Here is a 19,340-nt window from a genome sequence, read left to right as displayed (position 1 = left end):
CTAACTAGCTGTCTAGCTAACTAGCTAACTATCTAACTATCTAACTAGCTATCTAGCTATCTAGCTGTCTAGCTATCTAGCTAAATAGCTATCTAGCTAACTAGCTATCTAGCTATCTAGCTAACTAGCTATCTAGATAACTAGCTAACTAGCTAACTAGATAACTAGCTAATTAGCTAACTAGATAACTAGCTAACTAGATAACTAGCTAATTAGCTAACTAGATAACTAGCTAACTAGCTAACTGCTTTAGCCGGTCATGTCCCAACCACTAGGAAGTACTTAGTTAAATAGGCCAGGATATCGAAGGGTGGTCCATTGTGGTAAACTTCGGTCTTGAAGTCCATCTCTCTCTCTCTCTCCCCCTTATATCAACAAGTGTTCAATTCATTTCACAGGTGTAATATATACTTATTTGAATCTCAAAATGTCACCTGTTCAAATCTAGCCTCTCTCTCTCTCTCTCTCTCTCTCTCTCTCTCTCTCTCTCTCTCTATATATATATATATATATATATACTGTTTTTAGAATGATTTATTGTTAATTTGTTCTCATCATTAATTTATTTCCCGATTTCCTTTCCTCACTAGGCTGTTTTTCCCTATTGGAGCCCTTGGGCTTATAGCATCTTGCTTTTCCAACTAGGGTTGTAGCTTGGCTAGTAATAATAAATAAATAAACATATATATATATATATATATATATATATGAAGATTAACATTTTTCTAGCATATAATGATTGAATTAATTATCTGCAATATAATGAGTGAGTTAATTTAGGGATATAATGAATGAGTTAATTCTCTGCGATATAATGATTGCGTTAATTCTCTGCGATATAATGATTGAGTTAATTCTCTGCGATATAATGATTGAGTTAATTCTCTGCGATATAATGATTGAGTTAATTCTCTGCGATATAATGATTGCGTTAATTATGGGATATAATGATTGAGTTAATTCTCTGCGATATAATGATTGCGTTAATTATGGGATATAATGATTGAGTTAATTCAGGGATATAATGATTGAGTTAATTCTCTGCGATATAATGATTGCGTTAATTATGGGATATAATGATTGAGTTAATTCAGGGATATAATGATTAATTCTCTGCGATATAATGATTGCGTTAATTATGGGATATAATGATTGAGTTAATTCAGGGATATAATGATTGAGTTAATTCAGGGATATAATGATTGAGTTAATTCAGGGATATAATGATTGAGTTAATTCTCTGCGATATAATGATTGAGTTAATTCTCTGCAATATAATGATTGAGTTAATTCAAGGTTATAATGATTGAGTTAATTCAAGGTTATAATGATTGAGTTAATTATCTGCAATATAATGATTGAGTTAATTCAGGGATATAATGATTGAGTTAATTCAGGGATATAATGATTGCGTTAATTCTCTGCGATATAATGATTGCGTTAAGTCTCTGCGATATAATGACTGCGTTAAGTCTCTGCGATATAATGATTGCGTTAAGTCTCTGCGATATAATGATTGAGTTAATTCAAGGTTATAATGATTGAGTTAATTCTCTGCGATATAATGATTGCGTTAATTCTCTGCGATATAATGATTGCGTTAATTCTCTGCGATATAATGATTGAGTTAATTAAGGGATATAGTGAATGAATTAAATCTAGTATATAATAATTGAGTTAATTCTTGGATATAATGAATGATTCAACTCTAGGGTATAATGATTCAATCACGAATAAGCAAAATAAATGAGTTGTTCTCGTAGAACAGATGTTTCTCTGTTAACTGTATTATCTTTTTATAAAAAAAAGAACATCTGTTATCTGAACAGCTGCATGTGTAAAGCCTTTGGGTAGAAGAGACTCTTTAGCTATGGTCAGCATTTGTTGTTATTATTATTATTATTATTATTATTATTATTATTATTATTATTATTATTATTATTATTATTATTATTACTTGCCAAGCTATAACCCTAGTTGGAAAAGTAGGATGCTATAAGCCCAGTGGCTCCAACAGGGATAGAAAACAGGAAAAAGTAAATCATTTTAAGAACAGTTACAACATCAAAATAAATATCTCCTGTATAAACTATAAAAACTTTAACAAAACAAGAGGAAGAAAAGTAAAAAAAGAAGTGTGCCCGAGTGTATCCTCAAGCAAGAGAACTCTAACCCAAAACAGTGGGAGACCATGGTATAGAGACTATGGCACTACCCAAGACACGAGAACATTGGTTTGATTTTGGAGTATCCTTCTAGAAGAGCTGCTTACCATAGCTAAAGAGTCTCTTCTACCATTACCAAGAGGAAAGTAGCCACTGAACAATGACAGTGCAGTAGTTAACCCTTTGAGAGAAGAAGAATTGATTGGTAATCTCAGTGTTGTCAGGTGTATGAGGACAGAGGAGAGTATGTAAAGAATAGGCCAGACTATTCGGTGTATGTGTAGGCAAAGGGAAAATGAACTGTAACCAGAGAGAATGCTCCAATGTAGTACTGTCTGGCCAGTCAAAGAACCCAATAACTCTCTAGCGGTAGTATCTCAACGGGTGGCTATCAAAGGACACTCTAAAATCAAGATATTGTTCCCTAGTATTTGGTAGTGCCATAGCCTCTGTACCATGGTCTTCTTCCGCTGTCTTGGGTTAGAATTCTCTTGCTTGAGGGTACACCCGGACACGCTGTTTGGTCTTATTTTTCTTCCTCTTGTTTTATTTCTTTTAAGGTTTTTGAAATATTTATTTCAATATTGTTACTTTTCTTTAAATATTTTATTCTTATTGTTCATTACTTCAATTGTAGTTTAATTATTTCCCTGTATCCTTTCCTCACTGGGCTATTTTCCCTGTTGGAGTCCTTGGGCTCATAGCATCCTGCATTTCCAATTAGGGTTGTAGCTTAGCAAGTAGTAATTCTGGTGGCCTATTAGAAAACGTCCCTGTCTGGTAATCCACTGGACTGGGATTCGATATAGTTCCTTTTGGTGTCTGCAACCACACCATCCTTGTGAGCTAAGGATGGAAGGGTTTTTGGGGAGCCTATAGATCTCCCTGCTTAGGAGTCACCAGCTGTCATTCCCTGGCTCTCCTTGTTCCCTATTTGGGTGGATAGGGTCTGTTGGTTTACTAGCTAGGATAATATCACTATCCCATACCTTTGCCACTCATGAGCGGCCTTTGAAATACAGCTCGTTGGATTCCCTTGAAGGTTTAAAGTCCCAATTTTTTTTTTACCTTTTGAAATTAAACAGGTGTACAGGTGTGTGCAGCTACACCTGCTACACTTCAGGTAATCGTTGGAACTCGTCCACAGGCATGACTGGAGAAAGTGCTCTCTCTCTCTCTCTCTCTCTCTCTCTCTCTCTCTCTCTCTCTCTCTCTTCTCTCTCTCTCTCTCTCTCTCTCTCTCTCTCTCTCTCTCTCAGAGATTGTTTTTATGGAATGAACATAGTTATGTTAAAGTGTTTCTGTATATATATATATATATATATATATATATATATATAATGGATCAGAAACTTGGAACCTTACTAAAACCTTAGAACATAAGCTAGTTACAACTCAAAGAGCTATGGAAAGAATAATGATATAATGATGGGAATAACACTGAGAGACAGAAAAAGAGCAACATGGATACGAGAGCAAACTAAAGTAGAGAATATTCTAACAAGGAAAAGAAATGGACATGGTCTGGACATGTAATGAGAATGACAGATAATAGTTGGACATTAAGAATAATATATTGGGTCCGTAGAGATTGCAAAAGAGCCGGAGGAAGGATGACGATGGATTGATGAACTAAGAACGTTTGTGGGCGTGGACTGGCACAGAAAGACCATAAACAGATACAAGGGGAAGGACATGTCTGAGGCCTTTGTTCTGCAGTGAGAGAGAGAGAGAGAGAGAGAGAGAGAGAGAGAGAGAGAGAGAGAGAGAGGTTAGTGACTATAACCCCATGCACCTTACGTAAGCGTAATAAACGTTCTGAAAAATGAGCCATACGTGGTTTAGCGTTCGGGATACTAGCCGAATATATGGGAAGTTCAATGCACGGATGATCTCATCCTGCATTTCGTCTTGGAAAAAGAAAGACGAATAAAAAAATGAGCGAAATATTACGGAAAAAAAAACACGTATTGTTACAGGCCATTTCGTAAGAGTCGACCTACAAACCCGGCCTGTAATATAACCGGACTTTGAAGCAGGCCGTTATGTCTGCATGAGCTGTGTGTATGTGTGTATATGTGCGCGTGTGTGCGTGTGTGTGTGTGTGTGCGTGCGTGTGGATCATGTTACCTGCAGTGTTTGGCCTGCAAACACCTGTAATGTTCGCCATAGAACCTGTAGTTAGTTGGATGTGCAATTAGGATTAACACCTGTACCTATCTATCTATCTATTTACAGTATAAATATATATATATATATATATATATATGTGGTGTGTGTGTGTGTGTGTGCGTGCGTGCGTGCTAGGATGTAGGCCAGTCAGTGACCTCCAGTTTCCTGTAGGTCGTATACCCAGGTAGCCTACCGTTATAATGGTCACTTTGAGAGAGAGAGAGAGAGAGAGAGAGAGAGAGAGAGAGAGAGAGAGAGAGAGAGAGGTTTTTGCTAGTCACTGTGAGCTCACCCCATCACTTTGGTAGTGGAGAGACGGAATAGTCATTCCCCGGTTTGAGAGGGGTATTTATATATCATTATCATCATCATCATCTCCTACGCCTATTGACGCAAAGGGCCTCGGTTAGATTTCGCCAGTCGTCTCTATCTTGGAGCTTTTCATTCAATACTTCTCCATTCATCATCTACTTCGCGCTTCATAGTCCTCAGTGTGTATGTGTGTGTGTGTTTGTGTGTTCCTGTGTATGTTTTCATAAAGATATACACACAGATATGTGGATAATCTTCCCCTCTCTCTCTCTCTCTCTCTCTCTCTCTCTCTCTCTCTCTGCCACCGTGTTATCTCATAGATAGGCTAACATGTGTTTTTGGTGTGATGCATTGGATAAGCCAGAGAGAGAGGGAGGGGGAGAGAGAGAGAGAGTGTGTGTGTGTGTGTGTATGTATCCTATAGAGAACACCCAACAGGTGTGTGTATGTGTGTAGATTTAATAAGCTTACTCAACAAGTGTCTTTGGTCGATTTAATGAAATTCTTCGGCCGTTATTCGCCTCTATCAGTATCTCTGGCTCTCTCTCTCTCTGTGGCTCTCTTTGCCCTTTGGAGTCGTACAGTAAGGTGGCTCTCTTAAGATCTCCAGTCTACGTACAGTCGTCTACTGTCTACGTACAGTGTACAGTCGTCTACAGTCGTGTACAGTCGTCTACAGTCTACGTACAGTCTACAATCAAGAGATGACCACGCTAAATTATCTGTTTAATCCTGTGCGTAAATTTTCAGTTTGTGCTTTGACCCCGGATCCGAGTCCCCAGTGGGGTAATATTATTAAGAGCTTTTTCTATCTGACCAGGCTAAGGTTTGTGTATGGGGTTGAGGTGTGAATGAGGTAGTGACTAGTTACGAGTTTGTTTTCTTAAACCACCCCTGGATTATATATATATATATATATATATATATATATATATATATATATATATATTCAAATAAGCCATATATATTTTTGATACATTAATGTGTGGATTCTCTTAACGACTCCGAGATCAGAGCCCCAGGGGAAATCACACAAAGACTAGTGCATGTGACCGGCCGGGAATCGAACCCTGGTCCAGTAAGCTTGTATAGACAGTGACTAAACCACTTCGTGGCCAAGTGGTTTAGCCACTGTCTATACAAGCTTACTAGTCTACAGCAGAACAAAGGCCTCAGAATATGTCCTTCCATAAGCGTCTGTGTATGGTGTTTCTGTATCCAGTCCACGCCCCGTTGACTTCCTTAGTTCGTCGATCCATCGTCTTCCTTCCTCTGCGTCTTTTACAATCTTCAGAAACCCTTTCTTTTATTCTTAATGTCCATCTAATATATGCCACTCATATATATATATATATATATATATATATATATATATACACCCACACTATAAACAGTGAAGGGAGTCAGCCAGGCTTCGATCGTAGTGTTGATAAGGAATTTATATACATTAATTATAACATATATTCACTGTGTATACATAAATGTGCACTTTCAAGGGTGTAAGGAATTAAGAGATTAAGATTGTCTCTATTTCCCCCCCTCCACGCACCCACACACACTGACACATAATTATGACATTTTCTCTATATATAAACACCTACGACAAGGATTTTATGCAATAGAGTTAGAGTATTTATCTGTCTCTCTGTGGACAGGAGTACGTCAAAACTGCCTGATGGATTCTGACAAAATTTTTTCACAGAAGATAGACCTTAGGTCAGAGACGACTCCATTAACCTTCGGCGGAGGTCAGAAATCTATCTATCTATCTATCTATGTATATATATGTATATATATATATATATATATATATATATATATATATATATACTTCCTAAGTTACAACCCTAATTGGAGAAGCAGGATGCTATAAGCCCAAGGGCTCCAATAGGGAAAATTAGCCCAGTGAGAAAAGGAAACAAGGAAATAAATAAACTACAAAACATTTCATGAACAGTAACATTAGAATAAACCTTTCATTTATAAACTATATATATAAAAAAAAAAACAAGAGGAAGAGAAGTAAGATAGAATAGTGTGTCCGAGTGTACCCTCAAGCAAGAGAACTCTAATCCAAGACAATGGAAGAAGACCATGGTACAGAGGCTATGGCACTACCCAAGACTAGAGAACAATGGTTTGATTTTGGAGGGTCCTTCTCCTAGAAGAGCTGTTTACCATAGCTAAAGAGTCTCTTCTACCCTTACCAAGAGGAAAGTAGCCACTGAACAATTACAGTGCAGTAGTTAACCCTTGAGAGATTTGTTTGGTAATCTCATTGTTCTCAGGTGTATTAGGACAGAGGAGAATGTGTAAAGAATAGACCAGACTATTTGGTGTATGTGTAGGTAAAGGGAGAATGAGCCGTAACCAGAGAAAAGGATCCAATGTAGTACTGTCTGGCCAGTCAAAGGACCCCATGTCTCTCTTGCGGTAGTTGACGTTGTTTTCAGAATGATTTATTGTTAATTTGTTTTCATCATTTATTTATTTCCTCATTTCCTTTCCTCACTGGGTTATTTTTCTCTCTTGGAGCCCTTGGGCTTATAGCATCTTGCTTTTCCAACTAGGGTTGTAGCTTGGCTAGTAATAATAATAATAATATCCCACAATAGTAGTTGTTTGGCTAAGAATCCCGTTCATAAAATTGAAAATCAAATCTAAACATTGTTAGTTTTCATAAATGTGGTTAAGATAGGGTAGAAGAGACTCTTCAGCTATGATAAGCAGCTCTTCAAGGAGGACACTCCAAAATCAAACCATTGTTCTCAAGTCTTGGGTAGTACCATAGCCTTTGTACAATGGTCTTCTTCCACTGTCTTGGATTAGAGTTCTCTTGCTTGAGGGTACACTGGGGCACACTACTCTATTTTATTTCTTTCTCATGTGTTTTTTTAGGTTTAATAGTGTATATATGAAAGCTTTATTTTAATGTTACTGTTCTTAGAATATTTTATTTCTTCTCTTGTAGTTTATTTATTTCCTTGTTTCCCTTCCTCAATGGGTAAGTTCCCCTGTTGGAGCTCTTGGGCTTATAGCACCCTGCTTTTCCATCCGGGGAGACTCCATTTGCTCTTTGGGAAAGCAATTTGTTTTAAGCATTTAGAGAGTTCTAATGATCTTGTCTAATTTATCCTTGAACTAGTTTGTCATGTTACTGTTTACTACATCCGCTGGAAGTCTATTCCAAGTATTTGCTATTTTGTATGTAAAGAAATTGCTACATTGAGTGGTGTTGTATTTTTTCAATTCCATTTTGTATCCGTTACGTCTGGAGTGATTTGTGGAAAGTGTGAATAGATTGTTGTAATCTACATTTGTTATTCCTTTAAGAATTTTGAAGGCCTCTATTACTGGACCCCTTAATCGTCGAATTTGTGGATGAAATAAGTTCAAACATTCCATCCTTCATCTATATCCAAATTGCTTTAATGTTGGAACTAGTTTGGTGGCCCTACCTTGCACTGCTTCCAGTCTATCTATATCCTGGATACTTACTCGGCTTGCACTGCTTCCAGTCTATCTATATCCTGGATACTTACTGTAGCTTGCACTGCTTCCAGTCTATCTATATCCTGGATACTTCCTCGGCTTGCACTGCTTCCAGTCTATCTATATCCTGGATACTTAATTCGCTTGCACTGCTTCCAGTCTATCTATATCCTGGATACTTCCTCGGCTTGCACTGATTCCAGTCTATCTATATCCTGGATACTTACTTAGCTTGCACTGCTTCCAGTCTATCTATATCCTGGATACTTCCTCGGCTTGCACTGCTTCCAGTCTATCTATATCCTGGATACTTGGAGCCCAGAATTGGACTCCTTATTCTAGATAGGGCCTTACTAGTGATATGTTCAGCTGTAGTACAGCGTCTTTGTTTCTGTATTAGAATTGTCTCTTTATTTAACCTATTAGTTTTTGTGCTTTCTTTTCAGCTTTTATGTTTTGGTGAAATTCAAATCCTTGCAGATGTTAATACAGAGAGAGAGAGAGAGAGAGAGAGAGAGAGAGAGAGAGAGAGAGAGAGAGAGAGAGAGAGAGAGAGAGAGACTGACTTCGCCACGTCTAGCAAGTGTTTATGGCTTATTTAAAATGTTCAATAAATCGTTTCAAGTTCATTAATATTCCATGAAATAAGATGTGGTTTTAAAAGGCTAAATCTATCCCAATAAATATGCAAATGACTTTCAAAGCGGTGGATTTTGTTTAATGACTTTAAAATCGTTTAGTGTAGATTGAATGGCGAAAGACTTGAGTAGAGTGTGGTATGAAAAGTTAATTGACTCCTCTCTCTCTCTCTCTCTCTCTCTCTCTCTCTCTCTCTCTCTCTCTCTCTATGTATGTATATATGTATGTATATATATATATATATATATATATATATATATATATATATATATATATATATATGTATATATATATATATATATATATATATATATATATATATATATATATATATATATATATATATATATATATATTTATATATATATGTATATATATATATATATATATATATATATATGTATATATATATATATATATATATATATAGAGAGAGAGAGAGAGAGAGAGAGAGAGAGAGAGAGAGAGAGAGAGAGAGAGAGAGAGAGAGAGAGAGAGAGAGGAAATATATATATATATACATATATATATATATATATATATATATATATATATATATATATATATATATATGAGCCATGAAATGAAGACCTTCTATTTGATGAAAAAAATAAATATGCCCAAATTTTGTCTTTTTGAAGATTAGTAACATTATGGGAAAACTCGTTAGTTCCCTTAGTCGCTGCAACCTTACCATCCTTGTGAGCTAAGAATTTGGGTTTTGGGGAGCCTATAGGTCTGTCTGCTGATTAATCAATAGCCATTGCCTGGCCGTCCTTGGTCCTAGCTTGGGTGCTGATCATATGTACCGGTATATATAAAATCATTGAGATTCTACCACTAGAGAATTATGGGATTTTTTGACTGGCCAGAACATTGGATCCTTCTCTCTGGTTATGGTTCATTTTCCCTTTGCCTGCACACACACACACACACACACACACACACACACACACACACACACACACACACACACACACACTAACCGAATAGTCTGGCCTATTCTTTACATATTCTCCTCTTTCCTCATACACCTGACAACACCAAACAAATTTTCTTCACCCAACTAAGGGTAGAAGAGACTCTTTAGCTTTGGTAAGCAGCTCTTCTAGGAGAAGGACACCCCAAAATTAAACCATTGTTCTCTAGTCTTGGGTAGTGCCATAGCCTATGTACCATGGTCTTCCACTGTCTTGAGTTCTCTTGCTTGAGGGTACACTCGGGCACACTATTCTATCTTATTTCTCTTCCTCTTGTTTTGTTAAAGTTTTCATAGTTTGTATAGAAGATATTTATTTTAATGTTACTGTTTTTAAAATATTTTATTCTACCTTGTTTTCTTTCCTCACGGAGCTATTTTCCCTGTTGGAGCCCTTGGGGTTATAGCAGCCTGATTTTCCAACTAGGGTTGTAGCATAGCAATCAATAATAATAATAATAATAATAATAATAATAATAATGATAAATATGGTCAGTCTATAGGGCATTGTCCTGCTCGATAGAGCAATATCACTGTGTCCTGCCTCTGCCATTCTTGAGCGACCTCTATAAACCTTTGTAAACTAATCCAGCCTAGTCTTTGCAGAAAGCGACCAACGTCACCTTCCAGAAGAACCATGTGTCCAGGAACAAGCGAGGGCAGATCCTGGGCCAGAGGGGCGGCTTCCGCGGATGCACCGTCTGGTTCACCGGACTCTCGGGCGCAGGTAGGTTAGCTGCTAATCGTTTGATGAGTAACAAATCAAGTGTGGTTTCTGGGGTCTTTGTTACGGCCCTTCCCTTTGACGAAGGAGTTATCTAATTGGAAGACAGCCTGTGAATAGTGGTTTTACACACGCCCCCGATGTAGACACGACACCCACGAGGTGCTCGCGCGAGGGTAGTAACCTCTGCATTCCATGCTTTTAGTTTTCTCTGGTATATTTGGAAGATTTATATCAGAAAAGGTAGATAGAAGGACTTTTCACCGGGCGTCACAGGTCTCTCCCCAGAAATAGATTTTTCCTTCGTCAAAATCCCTTTTTTCCTGTCGCTGCTGCACTTTTTATCGTCCTCATTTGGCATAGCGTGGGCAGCTGACGAGAGAAGTGGTTTTTGAAAGGGTTCAGCGTATGTTCGGAACGATGACGAGGCAATGGCAGCTACAGTCCACTATCCCTAGACCCCGAACTCTTCGGCCCTCTATACAATTTCTTTAGTGTATACTGTCCTCAAATTCACACGGAATAATTGCTGTTTGTTGTATACAGGTGTTACACCCGGTTATCATAACCCACACAAAAACACCATTGAGTCAAAGGGATCACAATTGATAAGGAGAGTTGGGAAACCAGATGCCATACTCAGCTTTAGGGATTTCAAAAGTTAAGGGATTTATTGAACTTGCAAAACACATTGATGCTGCAAAAGCAAAACAAAATTAATATATGTTGGTCAATAGTAATGCCAAAATACGTCAATTTCATTAACGACACTGCCGAGTGATCGCCAGAGGGGGTTTCCAAAAAGTTACCAGTTGATTTTCAAACAAATTGCAACTTTTCATGAAATTTTGGTGGATGTGTGATCTGCAATTTTTTGTATTCATAAAGGTTTGATCAGATCACTTTAAATTGCTAATAGAAACACTTAGTAAGAAGCTCTAGTCATTAATGGGGAAAAATATGTCGGGTAAAGAATATTTCTTTGAGGAAGATGATCTCTAATAAGTGCTTTTCAATACTCCCAGTGACATTTAAACGTAAAAATGTATTTCAAAAGATATAGGGGAATAACGAAACAGGTCGGTCAGTGCCCCTCACAATTTTGTAATAAATATTCACTTTCAGGTAACACCTTGAATAACAATAGATATATATTAAATGCTCATAAGGTCTAGTTACCGACTCATTTTAGTATCTACTGTAGTGTTGGATCTTATCGTGTCCTAAGGTAAGACGACCGTGAGCTTTGCTCTGGAAGAGTACCTGGTGTCCAGGGGCATCCCCACCTACTGTCTGGACGGGGACAACATGCGACACGGCCTCAACAAGAACCTGGGCTTCAGCGACGAAGACAGGGAGGAGAACATCCGCAGGGTGGCCGAAGTGGCCAAGCTATTCGCCGATTCCGGCGTCGTCGCCTGCTGCTCCTTTGTGTCGCCGTTTTCCAAGGTGAGTCGGTTCAGTCTCTTGAACGATTTTGCACCGAAGTGCCTAAGCACTGCACATTTGGTGAGCTCTAAAATCCTATGTACATTGTTGGTAAATTCTCGTGTGTCAGTAAAGTAGAGTGCAGTTTTTTATTTTTATAAACTTTTGATCAGATCAATTTATCTCGCTAATAGAAATACTTAGTAAGAGTAAGGAGAAGCTCTAGTCGTTAATGGGGAAAATTATGTCGGGTAAAGAATATTTCTTTGAGGAAGATGACTTCTAATAAATGCTTTGCGTCGTGTTTGTAAGGAACTTTTATCTACTCGAGAGTTTACATAGTTGAAGTAGTCGCACAGAGAGGTGGTGGTGGGGTCAATAGGTAATACAGTACTCCACACTTGTCTGTCTTTCTAAGATTGATTATAAATTTTTTCCTCTTTCTACTGAATCAAAGATGAGATCAGTTATAGAAAATTCAAAATCATTTCTCTCTGGAAATTCAAAGTCATTTCTCTCTGGAAATTCAAAGTCATTCCTCTCTGGAAATTCAAAGTCATTTCTCACTGGAAATTCAAAGTCATTCAAAGTCATTTCTCTCTGGAAATTCAAAGTCATTTCTCCCTGGAAATTCAAAGTAATTTCTCCCTGGAAATTCAAAGTAATTTCTCTCTGGAAATTCAAAGTCATTTCTCCCTGGAAATTCAAAGTCATTTCTCCCTGGAAATTCAAAGTCATTTCTCCCTGGAAATTCAAAGTCATTTCTCTCTGGAAATTCAAAGTAATTTCTCTCTGGAAATTCAAAGTCATTTCTCTCTGGAAATTCAAAGTCATTTCTCCTTGGAAATTCAAAGTAATTTCTCTCTGGAAATTCAAAGTCATTCCTCTCTGGAAATTAAATGTCATTTCTCTCTGGAAATTCGAAGTCATTTCTCTCTGGAAATTCAAAGTCATTTCTCTCTGGAAATTCAGTCATTTCTCCCTAGAAATTCAAAGTTATTTCTCTCTGGAAATTCAGTCATTTCTCTCTGGAAATTCAGTCATTTCTCTCTGGAAATTCAGTCATTTCTCTCTGGAAATTCAGTCATTCCTCTCTGGAAATTAAATGTCATTTCTCTCTGGAAATTCAAAGTAATTTCTCCCTGGAAATTCAAAGTCATTTCTCCCTGGAAATTCAAAGTCATTTCTCTCTGGAAATTCAAAGTAATTTCTCCCTGGAAATTCAAAGTAATTTCTCTCTGGAAATTCAAAGTCATTTCTCCCTGGAAATTCAAAGTCATTTCTCCCTGGAAATTCAAAGTCATTTCTCTCTGGAAATTCAAAGTCATTTCTCCCTGGAAATTCAAAGTAATTTCTCCCTGGAAATTCAAAGTCATTTCTCTCTGGAAATTCAAAGTCATTTCTCCCTGGAAATTCAAAGTCATTTCTCCCTGGAAATTCAAAGTCATTTCTCCCTGGAAATTCAAAGTCATTTCTCTCTGGAAATTCAAAGTAATTTCTCTCTGGAAATTCAAAGTCATTTCTCTCTGGAAATTCAAAGTCATTTCTCCTTGGAAATTCAAAGTAATTTCTCTCTGGAAATTCAAAGTCATTCCTCTCTGGAAATTAAATGTCATTTCTCTCTGGAAATTCGAAGTCATTTCTCTCTGGAAATTCAAAGTCATTTCTCTCTGGAAATTCAGTCATTTCTCCCTAGAAATTCAAAGTTATTTCTCTCTGGAAATTCAGTCATTTCTCTCTGGAAATTCAGTCATTTCTCTCTGGAAATTCAGTCATTTCTCTCTGGAAATTCAGTCATTCCTCTCTGGAAATTAAATGTCATTTCTCTCTGGAAATTCAAAGTAATTTCTCCCTGGAAATTCAAAGTCATTTCTCCCTGGAAATTCAAAGTCATTTCTCTCTGGAAATTCAAAGTAATTTCTCCCTGGAAATTCAAAGTAATTTCTCTCTGGAAATTCAAAGTCATTTCTCCCTGGAAATTCAAAGTCATTTCTCCCTGGAAATTCAAAGTCATTTCTCTCTGGAAATTCAAAGTAATTTCTCCCTGGAAATTCAAAGTCATTTCTCCCTGGAAATTCAAAGTCATTTCTCTCTGGAAATTCAAAGTAATTTCTCCCTGGAAATTCAAAGTAATTTCTCTCTGGAAATTCAAAGTCATTTCTCCCTGGAAATTCAAAGTCATTTCTCCCTGGAAATTCAAAGTCATTTCTCTCTGGAAATTCAAAGTCATTTCTCCCTGGAAATTCAAAGTCATTTCTCCCTGGAAATTCAAAGTCATTTCTCTCTGGAAATTCAAAGTCATTTCTCCCTGGACATTCAAAGTCATTTCTCCCTGGAAATTCAAAGTCATTTCTCTCTGGAAATTCAAAGTCATTTCTCCCTGGAAATTCAAAGTCATTTCTCTCTGGAAATTCAAAGTCATTTCTCCCTGGAAATTCAGTCATTTCTCTCTGGAAATTCAAAGTCATTTCTCCCTGGAAATTCAGTCATTTCTCCCTGGAAATTCACAGTCATTTCTCTCTGGAAATTCACAGTCATTTCTCTCTGGAAATTCAAAGTCATTTCTCCCTGGAAATTCAAAGTCATTTCTCTCTGGAAATTCAAAGTCATTTCTCTCTGGAAATTCAAAGTCATTTCTCTCTGGAAATTCACAGTCATTTCTCTCTGGAAATTCGAAGTCATTTCTCACTGGAAATTCAAAGTCATTCAAAGTCATTTCTCCCTGGAAATTCAAAGTCATTTCTCTCTGGAAATTCAAAGTCATTTCTCTCTGGAAATTCAAAGTCATTTCTCTCTGGAAATTCAAAGTCATTTCTCTCTGGAAATTCAAAATCATTTCTCTCTGGAAATTCAAAGTCATTTCTCTCTGGAAATTCAAAGTCATTTCTCTCTGGAAATATTGCTGATTACATCTCTCCCTCTCTCTCTAACGCAGGATCGAGAACAGGCCCGCAAGATCCACGAAGACTCAGGGCTACCGTTCTTCGAGGTCTTCGTCGACACGCCCCTGGAGGTCTGCGAGGAGAGAGACGTCAAAGGTCTCTACAAAAAGGCCCGTGCTGGTATCATTAAAGGTGAGTCAGACGTCGTTGTCCAACTTCTCTCGTAGAATGAAGACCAGGTCAGCCTACTTTTCTGTTCCCATCACATCTTGATATCTTCGTCGTATGATTATGGAGAATGAATATAGACTTTTTGGCCACTTTTATTATTTGCAAAGACTGTTATAGCAAGCCAATAAATTTTCGTGGATTATATAAGCAATAAGACTTTAGAACTTCCCTTTATTCTTCTTGTTATTTGATTTTGTTATTTTTAAAACATCACCGAATCCTGAGTTGTATGATAACTTCCAGTTTGCAAAACAAGTCAGACTTCAAAATTTTCAAGTAAGGAAAGATCAAGTACATACAAGGTGTCTTTGATAGTAAGACTTTGTGCTTTATTCATAGTTATGATAAGAATGACGACACCATTCAATTTTTTCAGGCTTCACCGGAATCGACTCTATGTACGAGAAGCCCGAGGCCCCCAACCTCGTGCTGAAGACGACGCAGAGTCAGGTCGACGAATGCGTACAGCACGTGCTCGAAATTTTGCAAGAATGGGCAAGTATTGTGGCAGCTTTTCGTTAACGTAGTTTACGCCCTGGGATTACTAGTTATTTCTCTTGTACATGTACAGTGAACCCTCGTTTACTGTACGATAAAAAATGGCAACCAATGTTTTGTTTACGTTTCTCTGATCATAATGAAGAAACAAACGCATTTACTGTACACATCTGTGTATAGGTTAGTTTTTGCATCCATTATATTGATTATTCAGTACAGTATGTTGATTTTGTTATTACCAATATGTATATATATATGGGTTATGAAAAAAAACCGCGAAGTGGTGAATCCACGATGGTCGAACCGCGAAGTAGCGAGGGTTCACTGTAACATCATATATCAACAGCAAGAAAATATTCTCAGCTATATGATAAAAAGTTATAAAGTTCCATCTTGTTTAGTTTTGGTGCAAAGATGAGTTAAGTAAAATGTCAACAGAAATAAAAGGCCTAAGGCTTGTATGACAAATCATTTCATAACAAAAAAACAATTTGTTACGTTGCATTCAAATCTATTTTGCAAGAATGGGCAAGTATTACGGCACCTTTTCATTAACGTAGTTTACGCCCTGGGATTACTATTTTTTTCTCATGTACATATATTAGAATTTTATAAAATATGTAACATCATATATCAACAGCTATGAAATGTACTCGGCTATACGATAAAAAGTCATAAAGTTTACTTTTGTTTAGTTTTGGTGCAGAAATAAAAGGGATTTTGACGAAGGAAAAATCTATTTTTGGGTGAGATAGTCATGTCGTCCTGATGGAAGTTCCTTCTGGCAACTTCTTCAGTATAATATTTCTGCGATTGATATTATAAGAGAATTACCGTCAGGTATCACGGGGTTCCAACCCCCGGAAACGACTATCCGAAGATATCGTGTATAATCAGGGACAAGGTATCCCAAGTCATTTCATAACAAAAAGCCAATTTGTTGCGTTGCATTCAAAATCTATCGCTTGTGTGCTGCGCAGAATTAATTCTGATTGACAGGGTTGTGTGATACATTCCATAAGCAGCCCAGCCAAACAGGATATAATAGATTCAGTGTGATACTCGTCTCAATGTCTAGGAAACAGTTTGTGCGAAATATGATCATCAATATATTATCTGGGGATTTCAAGGTACTGTGACAATAACAGATTAGGTTTCGAGTTATTTCTGACGTGTTTTTGTACATATTTAGGACTGATAAGAAGTTTGTTTTGTACTAGATAATATTATCTCAAAAAGATAAGAACCGGTGATCAACGATTTAAGAATGATTTAATTATGTATGTATGTATATATAATAGCATTTTATCATATGTCATTATTATTATCATTATTATTATTATTATTATTATTATTACTAGCTTAGCTGCAACCCTAGTTGGAAAAGCAAGATGCTATAAGCCTAAGGGCTCCAACAGGGAAAAATAGTCCAGTGAGGAATGGAAATAAGTAAATAAATAAACGATATAAGAAGTAATAAACAATTAAAACGAAATATTTTAAAAACAGTAACATCAAAACAGATATGTTATATATAAATTATAAAAGGAGACTTATGTCAGCCTGTTCAACATAAAATCATTTGTTGCGAGTTTGAACTTTTGAAGTTCTACCCATTCAACTACCCTAAGATTAGGAAGATCATTCCACAGCTTGGTCACAGCTGGAATATAACTTCTAGAATACTGTCTTGTCCTTATCTAGTGAATTTCCATTAAGTGGTTTTAACCCTTTTACCCCCAAAGGACGTACTGGTACGTTTCACAAAACCCATCCCTTTACCCCCATGGACGTACCGGTACGTCCTTGCAAAAAAATGCTATAAAATTTTCTTTTTTCATATTTTTGATAATTTTTTGAAAAAATGGAGCTCTCTATGACGAAAATTAAGGCTGTTAGAGCAATTTAAAAAAAATATACTGCAAAATGTGCTGGGAAAAAAATAACCCCCTGGGGGTTAAGGGTTGGAAATTTCCAAAGAGCCTGGGGGTAAGAGGGTTAAAAATGAACAAAGAAAACTTAAAATAAAGACCAAGTTGTGGAATGAGCTTCCTAATCTTAGGGTAGTTGAATCGGTAGAACTTCAAAAGTTCAAACTCGCAGCAATTGATTTTATGTTGAACAGACTGACATAAGTCTTTTTATAATTTATATTCAAAATATGTTTAATGTTGTTACTGTTTTTAAAATATTTCATTTTAATTGTTCATTACATCTTATATCATTTATTTATTTCCTTTCCTCACTAGGCTATTTTTCCCTGTTGGAGCCCTTGGGCTTATAGCATCTTGCTTTTCTAACTAGAGTTGTAGCTTAGCATGTAATAATAATAATAATAATAATAATAATAATAATAATAACTGTAACATGAAATATTAAGACTTTAGGGTCACAACAAAAAACAGTTGGGAGTCACTGCGTATAATGTTCTCCAACGTCCCTGTGTTTCATTTGTTCATCCACTATCGCTGCTGCCAATGACGCCTGCGTTGGCGGGAGCCACTCGCCGTGCTAGAGTTCCTCCGAAGTTCATTTCCCCCTTTCCTTTCCAGGGAATAATTCCCGAAACCATCAGAGACTCCCTGAAGGAGCTCTTCGTGGCGGACAACAAGCTCAAGGATGCACGGGCCGAAGCAGAGACCTTACCCGCCATTAACATCACCAAACTGGACGCCCAGTGGCTTCAGGTGCTGTCTGAGGGATGGGCGTCGCCCATGACTGGATTCATGAGGGAGAGAGAGTTCTTGCAGGTGAGAGAAGTTAAAGTGTGCAGATATACAGTAGATTATTCTTCTGTGACCTCCTGGTAAGGGCCTAGCCTAACACTTGCTTTGTATTATATTTTAAATTATAATTACTCTCCTTATGTCATTTCCTGTTAATTCCAATAATAATTTATACGAAACAGAAAAAAAGGGAAGAATAATAATTTGTTCGAAACACAAGAAACTGAAAGAATAATGATCTGTAAGAAACACAAAAAGTGAAAGAATAATAATTTGTACAAAACATTCAAAAGAAAAAGAACAATAATTTGTGTGAAACAAAAAAAAAGGAAATTATTTGTATAAAACAGAAAAAAGTAAATAATTCAACAACTGGCGACTATATGCAATACTGCAATTGACTTAATTAACGCTTCTGAAAGCCGTAACCATTTGTACCTGTAAAGAAATCTACAACATCCAAAGGATCTGTTTTCCAATAAGCGTAAAAGGCATCTTATGAACAAGTGCCAAAAGATTAGAGGAAACAACAGCCTCTTTTAGTCCATTTTTAGTAAAATCTTAGAATGTCTCCACATATTTTGCTTCTGTTTCCCTACCTACTGATGACATACAATAGCTACTGTACTGTTAAGAAAAGGAAAATTATTACAATTGAAAAGCTCAACTACACAATCAATGCCGCTGAGGCAGCTATAATCTTCAGTGAAACCTGCTTCCGAGTAGTAATAAAAATGATATTTTTCCAGTGCCAACACTTCGGTTGCATCCTGGACATGGGCGTCACCAACCAGTCGATTCCGATCGTCCTCCCAGTCGCGACGGAGGACAAGGAGAAGCTCGACGGATGCTCGGCATTCGCCCTGAAATACGAGGGCCGGGCCGTTGCCATCCTGAGACAGCCCGAGTTCTACGAGCACCGGAAGGAGGAGCGTTGCGCTCGACAGTTCGGTAAGTCTGACTGGCGGTTTTTTCTGTCTGTTGGGGTTTAGTCTCCTACAGAATTTCCTTTTGGTCCGAGCAGTCATCCCGCCTTCTCTTTTCGATTATCTTTATAATGTTGATGTTGTTGTGCTTCGATTATCTTTATAA

General features: G+C 37.1%; 1 protein-coding gene across 6 annotated transcripts in view; it reads left to right on the top strand.

The window, feature by feature from the left end:
- Papss (PAPS synthetase) overlaps positions 1-19,340 on the top strand; it is a 60,244-nt gene that overhangs the window by 33,193 nt on the left and 7,711 nt on the right. For 4 of the 6 annotated variants that reach the window (XM_068366294.1, XM_068366292.1, XM_068366291.1 and 1 more), the window contains exons 2-7: positions 10,366-10,486; positions 11,712-11,932; positions 14,847-14,985; positions 15,401-15,519; positions 18,075-18,272; positions 18,998-19,199. In XM_068366294.1, coding sequence (XP_068222395.1) covers positions 10,366-10,486; positions 11,712-11,932; positions 14,847-14,985; positions 15,401-15,519; positions 18,075-18,272; positions 18,998-19,199 — 1,000 coding nt within the window. Of the gene's footprint in view, positions 1-5,229; positions 5,384-10,356; positions 10,487-11,711; positions 11,933-14,846; positions 14,986-15,400; positions 15,520-18,074; positions 18,273-18,997; positions 19,200-19,340 lie in introns of those variants that run through there. The other 2 variants (XM_068366295.1, XM_068366293.1) reach the window with 2 other exon arrangements.

This window comes from Palaemon carinicauda, chromosome 43 (assembly GCF_036898095.1).
Source record: "Palaemon carinicauda isolate YSFRI2023 chromosome 43, ASM3689809v2, whole genome shotgun sequence".
In the NCBI taxonomy this organism is placed as follows: domain Eukaryota; kingdom Metazoa; phylum Arthropoda; class Malacostraca; order Decapoda; family Palaemonidae; genus Palaemon; species Palaemon carinicauda.
The sequence above is the reverse complement of the archived record's forward strand: the minus strand, read 5'-3'. Positions and strand labels throughout refer to the sequence as shown.